Source organism: Mytilus californianus, unplaced genomic scaffold (genome assembly GCF_021869535.1).
Source record: "Mytilus californianus isolate M0D057914Y unplaced genomic scaffold, xbMytCali1.0.p SCAF_9, whole genome shotgun sequence".
Classification (NCBI taxonomy): Eukaryota; Metazoa; Mollusca; class Bivalvia; order Mytilida; family Mytilidae; genus Mytilus; species Mytilus californianus.
In genome coordinates, this window is record NW_026262745.1 from 47,752,217 (window position 1) to 47,769,947 (window position 17,731).

The 17,731-nt window shown below is 32.1% G+C and overlaps 1 protein-coding gene across 1 annotated transcript; it reads right to left on the reverse strand.

Annotated features, from left to right (window-relative positions):
- Positions 1-570: 570 nt before the first annotated feature.
- On the reverse strand, positions 571-15,267 carry LOC127714386 (uncharacterized). Its single transcript, XM_052220442.1, has 9 exons — positions 15,113-15,267; positions 13,258-13,458; positions 12,467-12,631; positions 11,880-11,942; positions 9,032-9,241; positions 7,500-7,670; positions 6,745-6,999; positions 4,470-4,563; positions 571-2,202 (listed from the first exon to the last, which is right to left on the reverse strand). Exons 1-9 carry the CDS (start codon positions 15,171-15,173, stop codon positions 1,875-1,877), a joined length of 1,548 nt encoding a protein of 515 aa, XP_052076402.1. The 5' UTR covers positions 15,174-15,267; the 3' UTR covers positions 571-1,874.
- Between the last annotated feature and the right edge of the window lie 2,464 nt (positions 15,268-17,731).

Sequence of the window (17,731 nt, forward strand, 5' to 3'; positions counted from 1 at the left end):
ATGGGATAAATACCATCTCACGATAGAGTTGAAATTACAATATTTGGACGGAATGTCTGCCTTTTTAAATATTTTTTCATTTGACGGCCGTTGCTGTCTTATTCCATTTTTCGGTTTTTAGATATATCGCCTTATTGTTCGCTAGTTATTGTTCGCTAGCTTCAGCCTGGTTTCATACTCAATTGTATTTTGAAAATTCAGAGATATGGACTGAAAATCGCTAATGGAAAAGTGATATTGCATTAGCCGTTTAATTTGATGAATTCTAACAATTTGAAAAACAAAAACAAAGAATCATATTCCAAGATGTAGAGACTGTTATCATTTTATCAATCTTCGTATATTATAATCAACCCTTGTAGATAGTGTTGGTGGCATGATTTTGGCAACGTTTATTTGCCTGTCAATCTATGAGATACAATGTCAGATCATGTATACTCTCATATATATGAGATACATGTACTCTCATAGAACTAATGCCAATATATGTCAGATCATGTACTTTCATAGAATTCATGTCTATATATGAGAGTACATGTACTCTCAGAGAACTAAATGACTAATAACAACTTACCGTAATACAGTTTATTTAAGATATTTTATTTGACTATACAGTGAAATGGAACGATGTTAATGCAGAATATATGAACACTCATAACTAGCTTGTAAATGCACATCATGTATAAGTTTTGTGTTAGGTTAAGACATTGAAAGAAATGAATATTAACAATGATAATACCTAATATAGAAGTTCATAACAAATTTTGAATAATTTTTCTATGAATGCTATACTATCCTCCAAAGTTGTTTACATTGAAACTCTGATAAAATATCAGTGGTCTTTTAATAAGTTATAAGTTATAAGTAATCAACATCCTAGCACTATTTTCATCCTTTTCGTGGATGAACATGAACGCTAGATTCGTCTTTTTTCAGAGTAAACAATATGAGTGAAAACTCTTACAAATTATTTGTTATTTACATTATGGAACTATCTATACACGAGGCATCGGATTTACACGTCCCCGTACTGATCGGACGTGGCTGCGTTTTTATACATCCCGCACAGCCAAACCGACGCTCGTCTGTGACAAATATTTTACTGCCGCTAGGAAGAAGACCAAAAATGACCATATTTGTAATCCCCAGTAACCCTCAAGGATATCGACAATAAACATCATCACTTTAGCTGGTTCTGTGTCTTTTTAAGTTTTTTTCAGGGAAAATTAGACATTGTCAATAAGCATTTGCCTGAAAATAACACAAAAGACACAGAACCAGCTTAAGAAAACACGTGAAACAAAATATTATCATATAGCATATATTACAAATTATCTAACCCAATATTTCTAAAGTATCAATGTCAAAGGGATATCATAAGCATGGTTGTCGAAAAGTAAAGAACGGCTATGAAACCACCAAATATATAGTTGCTAACACGCTACAAATTTGAAAGCTCTACGTATAAATTTACCAAAATAACACAACATAATAAACCTGCTCGAAACTGGATACTTGTGAGTTTCTTCAATTTGTATTTTGTTTTACAGTGCGTTTAAGAATGTAATGTATTTCATCTTCAACGCTGATTCATACAATAACACACATAATAATGTATGAAACAGATATCAATAAACATATTATAAATGCTACATGTGTGAGTCCCTCTTCTGTTACATATAATTTATTAATATCACATATTAGTTTGCAAGAAGGAATGAATATAATACAAAATATGTGTATAATAATAATGTCTGCTGTCATTTGCATTTCCTTAACAATATAATGTAATGTTAGTATTACCCTTTCGTCAAGTTCAGAAATTCTATGTAAACAGAAAATCATACATGTTATACTGCATATAACATTCATTGTCAAATCTTCGATTTTTCGGGACTATCTAGTGGCACTGTAATCGGATTTTGAAGATAAAGCCTATTTTCCTGTACGATCTGAGTTGAAATTGCCATTGTAGCAATATTTTGAAAGTATAGTTTATTTTCCGGCACAGTCTGGTTTTTGTCATATGGAATCTCCTCGTAGCCTTCGTTGTAATTATTGTCCTTTATACAAGAGTAATGATTGGTATCTTCCATTTGTGTATATAGATTAGTCATTTTGTCAGTCTTCACCGTATCTTCATAAGTTGGTGGTGATGATCTCATTATATCTTTCAGACAGCGAGGTTTCAGTCTAAACAATCTGAAATAAATAATTGATACTTAAAAAGTTGGTTTATTAATGTTTTTTGAAAATTTTCAAAAAAGAAGTAAGTAGCAAATTAGATGTTATGTTTATCTAATAAAAGTGAGGAGTATATTCGTTATTCCTTACCATATTCCTATCATACTGTGGATTATTTATTATCCAGGGGTACTAATTATCGTGGATTTCATTACTGTGGATTATTTATTATCCGGGGGTACTAATTATCGTGGATTTCATAGCTGTGGATTTTCCAAGAAATCAGGTGTTCATTGAAATATAAATTTCTAATAAGCTTGTATGTAGGATTTGTTAGGAATACGAAATCAATTATACACAACAGTAAATGAATCCACGCGTGGGAATTCGAGCAGGACAATATTTTTCTCATACAAAAAGGTATCGATACATTATCAATAATATTACATAAGACTTTTCTATTACTTACATCACCTTTTCTGGTAGTTTTACAAACAATGAACATGATGTAAGCAAACACAAAAAGGAAACTAATTTTGATCAAATTTTAACATATATAATATATGTAACATATGTCTGGCATTAATCCAACGGACAAAAAATCATCCCTTTGTTGCTCCTTATAATACTCGAATCTCACATTCCTGAACATGCTGATCATGATCACTGATCTCAGTTTTCATCAGACTGAACAAAATGACTTCGATAAAGTTGAACCATTGTGGTGACGTCAGCCTATTCATTTACCGTGGATTCTTTTTCTAGAATCAACGCTTCCTAAATCTGCCGCTGAAATTGACTCACCAAATTATATTCAATTGTTTCCTTTGTGTGCCTAATTTCATTAAGTTTGAATTGGCTAATTTACTGATTTCTGTTCACTAATGGAATTTATTTAAAAACTTACCTTTAATTTTTGTAATTTTTATATGCCTTCACTGGGAATCGAACCCTTCCTTGAAATCTGATATGTGTGACTGACATCAACACACCGACGAAACCTCTCGGCTACCAATGGGTTACACTATAGATGTTTACTTTATATATTTAAATGAACATCTGATATACATCGGTTCATAGGACACACAGGGCTTGTACCTTTATATAGACACAATAGGCAGTCGTATAGTATGAGTTGGTAGCCGCGAGGTTAGCATGGTTAAAATCAATGCGTTAAAGATCGGGATTTGTCGGTTTAGGTTCGAATCCCTGTATTCTCTCTGTTGTTCCAATTCTTAAGCTATCCTTGTTTTTTTCTAATTTTGCAAGTTATAGCGGATATTTTTGTAATAATAGCGAGTTTTACCGTTTTTTTTATATATTATTATCGGCTATTTCACATGTTTGAAACAAAAATGATTACATTCTATTTGTCAATTTTTGTTTTATAAATATAGTATGATTTCATCAGTTTTACTACATAATTTTACAAAGGTTTGTTCGCAAATTCCTATGCGAGAAAATCGTGATGTGCCTAGAGTGTTAGAAAAGTTTCGATAACATACTTATTATATATACTTTATATATGCTTTTTGGTCGGGTTGTTGTCTCTTTGACACGTTCCCCATTTCCATTTTCAATTTTATTAGAAATAATTTCGAATATGTCTTATTTTGTATAAACAGATAATATTCATATGCCTGGTAATATAAAGATCTTTAAAGGTAGAAGTGTTATATTTGTATTTTGTTAACCAATTAATTGTGATCTGAGATTTATCAATGCATCGTTGGACACGATAACCACGATAACATGGTTATTTAAACTCACTTACAATACCTTCTAATTAAGAAAAGGCTTTAATTTTGAAAAGAAATTAACACAATAGTTTAAGTTATAGATACAATGGATAAGCGTAGATTCATGAAAAACAAACCATTCGCCCTCCGGGCTCATGGTTTCTTTTTCAAGAATCCAGGCTTTCCAATGTATCTATATAACATAATCATTTATGCACCTTCTTGCATAGAGAATATTTATTTATAATACATCATCTAGGAAATTTTCTCAACTAATACTGTAATGTATATACATGTACATGCTCTGTAACGGACCTTTGATTGAACTTTTTATAAGTATTTGTATTTGTATTCGTCTAGGAAGTTAAGTGTTTGTCGTTTAGGACGACATACTAGGACATGCAAAGTTGTACAATGATGCTGTTAAGTGTTATTTTCACTCATTAAGTGGGACAAAACAAAAATCGATGTAGGTATGTAGCTGATCGTCTATTGCTTTTGGGATGTAGTTCATGAATCATCTAGATATTAACTAAACATACTTACATAAAAATTGCGATTATAACAATCAGCAGGACAAAAACAAGTACAATCAGAGCTGCAACTATTGAAAGGAAGTCAAATGATTCGTCTTTTTCATCTGAAATTGACAAAACGAATTACGAAAAAAAGGATAGACAAAAAATCACAGGCTTTCATGTCTACATACACCAAAGAGTGACTGTACGACGTGTAATGAAGGATTAATTATTGTGTATATCTTCGGTATTGTAATTGTCTTCAACAGGCCTTTAAAGTTATCATTTGTCAGCCATATGTACAAAAACTTCACGTTTATACACTAATTTAAAAGTTTCAATATTAGAAATTGAATTCATTTCATAATCGCTTCTACATGTACCTGGTTTCTCACATAAAATCCCTTCTATCTGATCTCTTAGAAACAATCGCTTTTATCGGTGGTCTTAAAAATGTACATACAATCGCTTCCATCGGGTGTCTTAAAAATATACATGCAATCGCTTCTACCATGTGTCTTAAAAATGTACATATAATCGCTTCTATCGGGTGGTTTAAAATGTTCATACCATTACTTCTATCGGGTGTCTTAAGATGTTCATACATCACTTCTATCGGGTGTCTTAAAATGTTCATACAATCGCTTCTATCGGGTGTCTTAAAATGTTCATACCATCACTTCTATCGGGTGTCTTAAAAATGTTCATATAATCGCTTCTATCGGGTGTCTTAAAATGTTCATACCATCACTTCTATCGGGTGTCTTAAAATGTTCATACAAGCGCTTCTATCGGGTGTCTTAAAATGTTCACACCATCACTTCTATCGGGTGTCTTAAAAATGTTCATATAACCGCTTCTATCGGGTGTTTTAAAATGTTCATAAAATCACTTCTATCAGGTGTCTTAAAAATGCAAATACAATCGTTACAACGGGTGTCTTATAAATGACTATACAATCGCTACTATCAGGTGTCTTATAAATGTATATACAATCGCTACTATCGGTTGTCTTAAAATGTTCATAACATCACTTCTATCGGGTGTCTTAAAATGTTCATACCATCACTTCTATCGGGTGTCTTAAAAATGTTCATATAATCGCTTCTATCGGGTGTCTTAAAATGTTCATACAATCACTTCTATTGAGTGTCTTAAAATGTTCATAAATCGCTTCTATCGGGTGTCTTAAAAATGTTCATATAATCGCTTCTACCGGGTGTCTTAAAAATGCAAATACAATCGTTACAACGGGTGTCTTATAAATTTTTATACAATCGCTACTGACGGATGTCTTATAAATGTATATACAATCGCTTCTATCAGAAGTCTTAAAAATGTACATACAATCGCTTCTATCGGATGTCTTAAAAATGTACATACAATAGCTTCTATCGGGTGTCTTAAAAATGTGTATACAATCACTACTATCGGGTATCCTATAAATGTATATACAGTCGCTTCTATCGGGTGGCTTAAAAATGTATATACAATCGCTACTATCGGGTATCTGAAAAATGACTATACAGCCGCTACTATCGAGTGTTTTATAAATATATATACAATCGCTTCTATCGGATGTCTTAAAAATGTACATGCAATCGCTTCCATATGATGTCTTAAAATGTAAATTCAATCGATTCTATTTGGTGTCTTAAAAACGTATATGCAATCGCTTAATTCTATCGGGTGTCTTAAATATGTACATACAACTGCTTCTATCGGGTGTAAAAAATGAATATACAATCGCTTCTATCGGATGTCTTATAAAAAGATATACAATCGCTTCTATCAAGTGTCTTAAAATGTATATACAATCGCTACTATCGGGTGTCTTAAAAATTGACTATACAATCGCTACTTTCGGGTGTCTTATAAATGTATATACAATCGCCTCTATCGGATGTCTTAAAAATGTACATACAATCGCTTCTATCAAGTGTCTTAAAAATGTGTATACAATCGCTACTATCGAATGTCTTATACATTTCATACAATCGCCTCTTTCGGGTGTCTTAAAAATATACATACAATCGCTTCTATCGGGTGTCTTAAAACTGTACATACAATCGTTTCTGTTGAGTGTCTTACTTAAAATCGCTTCCATCTGCCAGTGGTTTATTACATAAAACATGTATCTTCTTTATTTCAATGCAAAACGTTGTATATTGTTTTATCCCTTTGATAAATTCACGAATGACACTAACATGTACATTCTTAACAAAATATTCATTCAAGTAAAATCATCATAATTCATACAAAATTTAAGTATTAACATAATAAAGAAATGTAATTTTCTGTACCTTTTTGAGGAAGATGTGATGTTGTTTGTTTAATCAGTGATGAAGTAGTAGAGATCTCTTCTGAAGTGTTCGTAGATATGGATGAAACGGATTTTGCTCTTGTTGTCCGTGCTGTTCCCAACGTTGTAGATGTCTTCGTAGGTGTTACTGTGGTAGTTGTTGTTGTTGATCTTGGTGTTGTTGTCGTTGTTTTTGTTGTTGTCGTTGATCTTGTTGTTGTCGTTAATGTTGTTGGTTTTGGTACTGGTAACATTCCTGGGCATTGAACATTTTATAAAATATTGGTAATGATATTACTGGTCGTTTTCTATTTTTTCCCCTTTTTAGCCTAGCTTACATAGTTATGATAAAAGGATTAAATAGTCATTGTCGTCACCTTTTTGGGTTTAAAAGTACTTTCATTTGACGTAAATTTGAAAGACTATACTAGTTCCATTTTTTCTTCCTCTTTTTTTTTTATTTCTATGGTCCATTTTATTTTCAATTGATAATTTGAATATTTTGCTTAACACGGCGTTTTAGAAAACATTACTCTACCATTTTTACTCAGTACTATTGTAAAATATATATCTGAGGATCAATTTGATTTATACAGCTAACAAATTCAGTTCTTTTTTTTATAGTGGATTGTGGAAAATCATGTAAATTTCATTTGGCAATAAACTGTTACATTAGATAATAACCATGATAATGCGTATCACTTCTTTTACGGGTGTCCATAGATAAGCAATATTCAATGAACATTAAGCTCTTACCGAAACAGTATGCTGATTTGTCAACATCTAATTGTGTCAGATAATATGTTCTGTACGTGCCACAGTTTCGTACTTTTATATTATATTCTTGTACACAGGTACCAGTCAGTCCTGATCTGCAAACTTTTCTATTTACAGTTTTACCTCTTTCTCTATCGTCTGGTATACTTCCTAAATGATGTACAAATTGAAAGTTAATTGTTTTTGCATTGAATATACTTAAAATAAAAAGTCACGACCGTTTGCTTTAAAAATCAACCTTTTAATAATGAACAGAGTATAATCTTCCTTTTAAAAGAGGCGGAAGATATCAAGAGAACAAGCAAAATTCATAAGTCGAAGAGAAACTGACAACGCCATGGCAACAACAACAACAAAAAGATGGAAGACAACAAAAGGACAAACAAGTCATAATTAGTATAAATTCGGCAATAAGTCTCATTCGGTGACGTCACAGTCGAGGTACCGTATAGTTATAACCTGTACACATTATTAAGCATGAAATAAATACAATAGGTATAGTGTCATGTTATGATCGCATTTTGTTTTCCTGTGAATCGGTCCTTTTTTTCGAGCGCAAATTAGTTTTCATTTCGTGTGAAAATACATGCAATCAATTCGATTGACTCTGATTTCACGAGGATGTCAGTTTTATTCGTGATAGTCAAACTGACTTTTGATCAAATTAAAGTTGAACAGTTTTCAATTTAATGTTGATTCTCTATTCTGAATACATTTCAACCTAACCTAGCAGTATAATCACTAGGAGTTTATAAAACGTTCAGTAACACTTCGATCTCGAGACTTATAAAGTTGTTATATATTATTTCATGCTTGCTTTTTTTATAATTTGTAATACTATATATACAATGTCTAACCAGTTCCCAAGGCTGGTCAGACGAGACTATTTGTCCATTTGTTTAGTTAGGCGAATGTTTTGACAAGTTTCCTCGGTAAGCATATTCAATGTTAAATATACAATTTACTGTTATGCTTTAAAAAGTAGAACATCTACTTAACCGGTGAAAGGGATATAGTACATCCATTATAGATCCTTCTTTGACCAGTGAAACATGATTTTAACTATCTAGCAAAGAAGTAAATTTAAATGAAAGCATCAAGAATTAGTTGTCTGTCACAAAGAACACACGCACACGCTAAAAAGAGACAGACAACTTAAGCACCACGCATTTTGGTGAATTGTTAAAATACAGCATTATCAATCTCTTCTAAAACAATTGTGTTGTGCGTACTTTGTATCTGTAATTTGAAAAGTTCTCATTTTGGCCCTTTCCAATTATTTTTCAAACATTAGTGCACCAATATATCACATTTATTATCATACTGCGCAATAATAATAATAATATATAATTGCTCAATATATATAAAAGAAATAACAACACTAGACACTTTACCTTCTGTTAACAAATTGCAATCTACAAAGATATATATTTTTTATTTTATTTTAAGTGTGGATGTTCATCTAACAACAACGTAGTTCGACATATCTATAAAATATATATTACATTAACCTTTCATCCAGAGAGGATAGAGAGTGCCGCACTGCATCATTGGAACACTGTAATTGACAATGTCATTTCCGGTCACACTATCGATCCTATACCATCCTGTTCTGAGTCGACTATCTTCTATAGCAACGTCATTTATAGTCAGGGTATAATTAGAGGATCTTTTCAATTCACCTTGTAGTATATCATAATTACTACTATGACAAGGGTCCACTAAAAAATAATTATCAATTATGTGGATTAATTGTGAACACAATGTCGTATTCATTTAGAATCCTCTATTATATTAAAAAGATAAGTATAATAAAGACTCACCAAAGATACTAAGCTTATAATTTAGGACGAGAAATGCGCTTTTCGTCTTTATAAGTCTCAACAGTGCATCTCGAATTAAAATAGTTGGAATGTGTCAAATCAATAAAAAGAGCATTGAAAACTAAAATGTTTAACAAAGTACTGTCAAGTCTGATTGAGGCAATCTATTCCGGCATGTACAAGCCTATAGAATAGTTGTATGCACTTGAACACTTAAATTTAATGTTTGCCTTACACGTTGAATACACAAAATGCATGCTATAAATAAAAATGAATTCAAAGTAATGGGTTAGGGAGAATGTAAATCATCGAGAAAGAGTATATTTGATGAGGGTCATTATTTGACCTGTGAAATTATTGCGAAATTATAGTAAAATTTATTTAGGCCTTTCGTAGTTAGAAATTGCCACGTACTTGGCGGATAGCGGAGAAAAGTTTTGGTTTGACCCTGTCGGGGTTCAAACATCTGCACTCGAGACAAAGACGGTACCAATAGACCACCTAGGCGGTTTCTCCTTTAGTAATATTTGTATAATGTCATACTATACTACCTTAATTATAAGTTATCGCAGTACATTTGAAGCACCATATAAGCATTTTTTTTTTTAAATTCTAGTTTTGCCATTTGTTCCCAAAGGCAGATAATGACAATCCCAAAGCACCCACTTTTGAAGGGACGTAAAATGATAACAAACCAAAACCTTCGCCAGGATAAAATGAGGATCAACTGTGCTTTAGGTGGAAAACCATAAAATTTACAAAAAACTGTGAACTGAAATTTTTTTTCAAGGCAATACAAAAACCTTGTAATCTTAATACGTGTAAGTATAAATAAGAAGATGTGGTATGAGTGCCAATGAGACAACTATCCATCCAAGTTACAATGTGTAAAACGTAAACAATTATAGGGCAAAGTACGGCCTTCAACACGGAGCCTTGGCTCACACCGAACAGCAAGCCATAAAGGGCCCCAAAAAGACTAGTGTAAAACAATTCAAACAGGAAAACCAACGGTCTAATCTATATAAGAAACGAGAAACGAGAAACACTTATGAACAACACCAACAAACGACAACCACTGAACAACAAGCTCCTGACTTAGGACAGGTGCATAAAACTGCAGCTGGTTTAAACGTTTTAACAAGCGCCAACCTTCACCCTAACCTGAAACAGTAGTATAACATTACAACATAAAATATCAATTGAAATGGCTTAACTCGATCAAAAAGACAATACACAAAAGTAAAGATACACTGAACGAATACAAATAAAAACGATGTATCAATGTAAATAAAAACAACTTTAACCTAGGACAAAATGGCGTTAAATAAAGTAACGTACACAGGCAAATTTAAATATAATAATTGTATATATTCTTGGATTTGATTGACTGTTGTTTGTTAAACTACAGTGGCAAATATTTCATGCATTTTCCAGACGAGAACAGATAAATATGTAATACAATATAGCAGACCTATTAGATAGGTCGAACTGAATGAAGCGCAGGATATTTACCACCCCCCCCCCCCCCCTGAAAAAAAGTTGATACGGTGTTTGATAGGGGTAGAAAGTAAGCCTTGCAACAGAACACCTACGAACCTCTCAGAAATGTTGCAGGGGTTCTTAAAAGTGGTCAGATTGGCATTCTCATAGCACGAGGTCAATTTAAAGTCCTCATTTCGACCAGACGGGACGCGTTTGTATACATCACACACAGTCAAACGGACCCTCCTATTGTGGCTAGAGATTTACAGTCGAAACGGGAGAAGTCCAGCTGTTATCATATTCCTATATTCCAGTCAACACATTATAAATCACAATAAACACTTTGATCGGCGTTTTACTTTAACTTTGTAGTCACTTTCTGAGGCTGAAGCGCTGCTTTGGGGGTCACAGACTTTGATCATTCAAGTAGCCACTGATTTAGAACTTTAAGTCTTAGACGATTGCATAACAAGATTTTTCTTATAAATATTTGCATTGTAGTTTATAAGTTATGCTATAATTATATGGTGACTACAATTCACATTACAGAGTTTCAACTGCTATACTCAATATAAAAATAAGGAGATGTGGTATGATTGCCAATGAGACAACTATCCACCAAAGTTCAAATGAAGTGGATATAAACAATTATAGGCAACTGTACGGCCTTCAACAATGAGAAAAACCCATACCGTATGGTCGGCTATAAAAGGCCCCGACATGAACTGTCCGTTTTCGTTTCTTTTAATATCCTCAAACCTGTTACACAATTCGCCCAAAATTTATCATGAGCGAACAATATACGATTAGGAGAGAAAAACTACATAATGTAACTGTTGATTAAACCGAAACGTTCCAAATGTCTAATTATAGATATTTTCAAATTCCGATATTTTCTTTAAAGATTTTTAGTACATAATTGTCAGATATTAGCAAATGTTTAAAAAAAACAGGGAAGAAGGAAGAAAAAAAGCATAATACATAACATATTTTTTACAAATAAAGAATACAAGAATACAATTAACACACTACGGTGATCCACAATACTTACGTTCACATCCAGGACTAAAACCATTATCAGACGTTTCTCCGGTCGGACATGGAAGCTCTGATCCTGAAATATATAAACAATTTGTACATGTATAACTCCTGCATTCTTTCGTTTTTAAAAATACCTGAACATATAAAATTGAACTAAATAGCATTTTGAAATTTTGAAATTATATTATGATATGCTAGTTTTGATTTTTAAAACAAGCATCATTGTTCATTGTTGTAGATGCATTTACATATTGGAAATTCAGCAGAGCTCACCAAACAGAACGGAAAAGGGGGAAGGCAAATATAATACGTAATAATTATTCAAATATTATCTAGAATATATTGGTTATGACGTTTATCATAATGAAAAACTCTTACAAAACAGTTTTCCCTTAAATTTCTTGTAAAATAAGGTTTAGCCGATATCACTGTACAGGATTAACAGCATGATATTTTGATAATTATGGTCATTGTTGTTTACGTTGTTTAGGACATCAACTCATGATGTGATCTACTGGAATCTATATCAACTGATGAAGAAGAACGCGGGTAAAATATTTTTCATGTTGTTTATTCGTTGCCCAATGTATAACTCACCAAAGCAATAAGCCTGATAGCATGGGGTTACAGGAACCAAACTGTAGACAAGATAATTGGTGCAATTTTTCACTTTTATCGGATGTGAATAGGCACAGCAATTTCCATTGTAGTTCGCTGCACATGCTGTAACTGCTCTTGTCTCATTTGTTACCGGGTAGGATCCTATAACATTAATTATACATTTAAAGGCGTTTTTATTTTCTCACGATCATGAATATTTATAAGCAGGTTTCAGATTAAGTAATTAAATTGTAGCTTTAAATCATAACTATTAACTAGTGTATATGTTTGACATTGATACAACGTACATAAATACTTTATTTAAAATAAATTACTGGAGCATTAACATTTATGATTTTCAAATTGTATAGATTTTTTTATATATATAACATTATAATAACACATTTCAATATCTGAAGCAGGTGCATGGTCTTTTTTATCCCCTTTATTATGTTAGCACCTTAAAATCTTTTACGAAGTCTTAAATTTAAAAAAAGTCTTTCAAACATGAGTTGTTCAAACTTAATAGCATGTTAAATTTTTGAAGAAAGTGAGAGAAAAATGACTTAAATGTGCTTAAATATTGTTTTTCAGAAGAGTATCTACCTTACTGAAATATATAAGCTTAAAACATCTACAAAAAAAAATAATTTTGAACAAAGTACACTGTTTACAGAAATTTGTAATTCATAATTCTTCTGAGTGAGACGTATAGTAGGCTGCTAGTGTTTTCATCGCCTTAACATATAATTGATCATTAACCATACAATCTTCACGTTAGGTTTTACCATTCATCCATATAGATGAAATTGTCCCACAACGGAAACCGCCAACTATACATTCTGTTGGCATTCTTTCGCCTGCCTTACTGATAATTCTATACCATCCTGACTCCAGCGTATTATCACATAAATGTCCGGAGCTTTTTGCAGCAGATCGTCTGGATTCGTCCAATGAATCTAAAACTTTATAATTCATACATGGATCACCTGTAAATGCAAATATCAGCGAGTTTGATTCACTAGAAAAAATACACATATTTGTATAGAAAGAAATCACAAACAGAACCTATATGTTATCATCTCTGACACAAATTTTCCGAAATGGACAAAAAATTCATGGTGTTTTTTTGTATAGTGTTCGAAGAGGACTGCAATCTTAACAAAGGTGTTCCTTTTTAGTTGCCTACTTTTAAGTATCAACATGCTTTGTAGGAGATACTGAGAGGAAACAAACGGCCAAAAAAATGTATCAATAGGAAGATATTGACTTCTTTAAACTGGGTTTTACTGTGTGTATTGCTGTGTATTTGTTTCTTTAACATTGGATAGAGTTGAAGGGAGACGGTTGAGATCTCAAAAAACAGGTTTAACCCCGCTGCATTTTTGCGCCTATCCCAAGTCACGAACCTCTGGCCTTTGTGAGTCTCGTATTTTTTTTGTTTTTTTATTTTTGTTCATTATATGTTTCGGAGTTGTGGCTTCCATTTCGCTGAACTATAATAATGAGAAGATGTGGTATGATTGCCATTGAGACAACTCTCCACCACAGACCTAATGACATAGAGGTTTACAACTATACGTCACCGTACGGCCTTCAACAATGAGCAAAACCCATACCACAAAATCAGATAGAAAAGTCTGAAATGACAAATGTAAAAAAAACTCAAACGAGAAAACTAACGGCCTGATTTATGTACAAAACAATGACGAAAAACGGCTATAATATACAGCAGAGTACCATATCAAATAAGTTATTAAACAAAGCCAATCTCTGTGTTTTTAGTTTCAGAAGTAATTTTGGTAAAATCTAGATTAGCCATTGAACATGGAATAACAGCCAAAATATCATGTTTTCTTCATATTTCACTCTTCACAATAACCATAAAAATACATAAACTTTGATACTATGTTTACTATGGAAAAGTCAAATTTTTGTATACAGCTTTAAATGCGACAAATAAGACCGAAAGTAGGATACTATTTGGTCGTTTTTTTCCTTTCAACTTTCCGTTAACATTTCGTGACCCCTCTTGCTATTTCCTTGCTATGTATTCAAATTCATAATTCAAAATCCGTGGTTTGTTTTTATAATTGTTTCAGAAAACTAACATTTCAAATATTATTATACAAAATATTATTGATTTTTCTTTTTTTCATATATTTTTCGTACATTTTAAAATTCATTTTTTTTTCATCCATAGACAAAAAAGATTTAGCGACTTCTTTTTCCTGTTCAATTTCAAAAACAAGTTCACGTACATATATTTCTTTTTTTATAATATTGATATATCTAATATTCAGTATTGAAAAAAAGACTTTAAGAAAATAAAAGATTTTTAGTTAAATTTCCACAGGATATTTTCTTTTATAAAAGACCTCTATCGAAGGTAAATGCACTTTTGAACCTTGTGTTAGAGTTCTGTAATTGGGCTGAATGGTGGGTTTATTATTTGTACGAAGTTTTGATGTTATCTCATTCAGAAATACCTTCTGAAAATCTTTTTTTTATTTCAGTGAAAAAAACTATATTGAAAAATGAGCCACATCTAAATTTTGTGCGTCAGAAGCGCCTTTCTGGTTTTACCTAGATCAGGAAAATTGTTGTTCTACATTTACAAATCTATAAGGTATAAGTTCTCACCTTTTACCAAAATTGTCATTATTCCAAAACATAAAATCGATAGAAAGAATTTAGTTTTCATTTTGTAAACAGTTATGAGAGCAATTCCGACTTCATTTTAAATCATATATGCATGAACACTTTTGCAACTTCCTTGTTGCTTTTGATCAGCTGACTTTATTCTACATTATATACATGTACATTGTATATAATAGTACTTTAAAACAGGTATTGATTTTACATGTTTTTTTTTTTCAAAACAAAATAAAAAGATACAAAGCTTCTTTGAATATCTTTTGTTTAAATATACAATGATTTCTTAAGCTTTTTTTTTTTGTGTCAGTGTTTATTCGTCAAAATATTTTTACGTTATTTGTAAACATGACGACAATATGCTGTACTTCCTACTGCATCATTCTTATAACTTTGCACATCATATGCCTCTGCTAGCAATATGATTACAAAAAAAAAACAACAGTAGTTTATTAGACAAGAACCTAAAAGTCACAGAAACGAGAGATCAAATCTCGAAAAGTTCAACAAAATACCTTACATGATAATAAATTCCTAAGTCAATCCTCAAAGATATAAAACATGAAAAGTCTCCCCCTCTACAGGCAAAGGAAGTGAATACAGTTAGCGCCTTAGAACATAACACATTTTACTTATACTTCACCGTTGCTTATTTAGTTAGACTGGACTTTATACATTTTAACTTTTAAAATCCTATAAAATTGAGAATGAAAATGGGGAATGTGTCAAAGAGACAACAACCCGACCAAAGAGCAGAAAACATATGCGTTTCTGCAATTGGTAGACAATGTAGTGAAGTTTCTTCAAAAATTGACAGGTTTGAATTTAGATATAAATAATACGTTACGGTACATGTTATCTGGATGTGGATATGTAGATATAGAAAAATATCAGCCCGCGAGCCAGAATATGAAGCTAAATGTCGAGTGAGCGTAGCGAACGAACCATTTAGCTTCATATTCTGTCGAGGGGGCTGATATTTTTCAATATCTATACAATCCACATTCAGATAACATTTTTATCATCTTTCAAAGCAATGTTTTTTATCAAAATTTCCTTTTTCGATAATTTCGCGGGAATTGTTATTATCAGAGTGTCTCTGTTATTACTAGGCAACACACGTCATCAAAATATTAAACCACGGATACACCTTGTGGCCAAAATACGCAGGGTAAAATATTCCCATTAACTAGAGGAAGAAAAATGTTTCGTGTACATGATAATGCATATATGAGAGTATAATATTTGAAGATGATACCAAAAAAAAAAAAAAAAATATTAACGATTATATTGAAAGATCGTAGTGTTTCATATCACCAGATGAAGAAAATTTTTACTCGCTGACTGCTGAACAGCATGATACGCTTCATAAAAAAATTCCAGAAATCCAAAATGCTGTTTGTTTTCAAGACTAAAAGTACACATATATATTTAAGTAGTCGTAATTCGTAAAGGAGAAGGTAATTTGAGAAAGACAGATGTTGATAAATTGTCCTTCTTGTATGTAAATACCTCGACATCTCGCACCTTGTACCCGCCATTTGTACGTGAGAAGACAAGGAAGGTAGGTGTTATTTTTGTAACGACTTCCCCACCAAATTGCATTGGGACGGTATTCTGGTTCAGGTTATGGGTACAATTTCCTATAAGTGCTTTGCCAAATGTTATCATTGAGGAAAACATATTTGGTTCAAACATGTCAAAATTTTCCGTCAGATATTTTCTTCTGTATATTGAAAAATAACACAACCAGATCACCTGGATTTTAGAAATATTATACAAAATTGCTTCGCTGCATCAGAGACATATAATACTGTATTATATGTTCTGGCTGCATTCTGTTTGTCCATGTACTGTACATTGATATATCATTCTTTTGATGACTTGGACATTTGAATCGATAGATTGATCTCAATGCAGGTCAGATCAATAGTTCAAATTAGGTCAAATAGTTCAGTTCTGAAAAAAAGTAGTCCCAGCAGAACTTATCAAGACTGCCGTCGACACCATTTTATCAACATCTCGTTTCAGAATGTAAAGTAATTTTAGGAAAAAAGAAATGGTTCATTGTAAAATATGTACTGCAAGTGTAATTTATTTTATTAAAAGAATTTATTTTGTGACTTATCACCATTACAATACAAGGCAATATGTTGGGAGAATTTGTTGATAAGTCCTGCTCACTTGATAATGTCTCCTCACTTGCACGCGCTAACTGGATACGAGTTTTACAGATATGTTGAGGAAGCTGATATAGCGGTAGGGAAGGATGATAAATGTATATATAACGTTACTGAGTAACATAGTTTGAATTCATGATTTCATTCTAATGACAATTGACAATTATGTACAGCTAAGGAAATTGGGTACATAACGGCATAATGCTATTTAGTTAAACAAGAAGATAATGTCATGACACTCTCACGACTAGAGCTAAAGATACTGGGATAAACAGAAATCAATATTTGCCGACTGAAACATTTTTCTTAAATATTCATTTAGAAATTTCCCTGAAATCCTACAAAAGGGGGAAGACTGACCTTCAAGATGAAAATAAATATAGAAAAGACCTTTTCATCTTCATGATCTTAGATTACTGATTTAGAT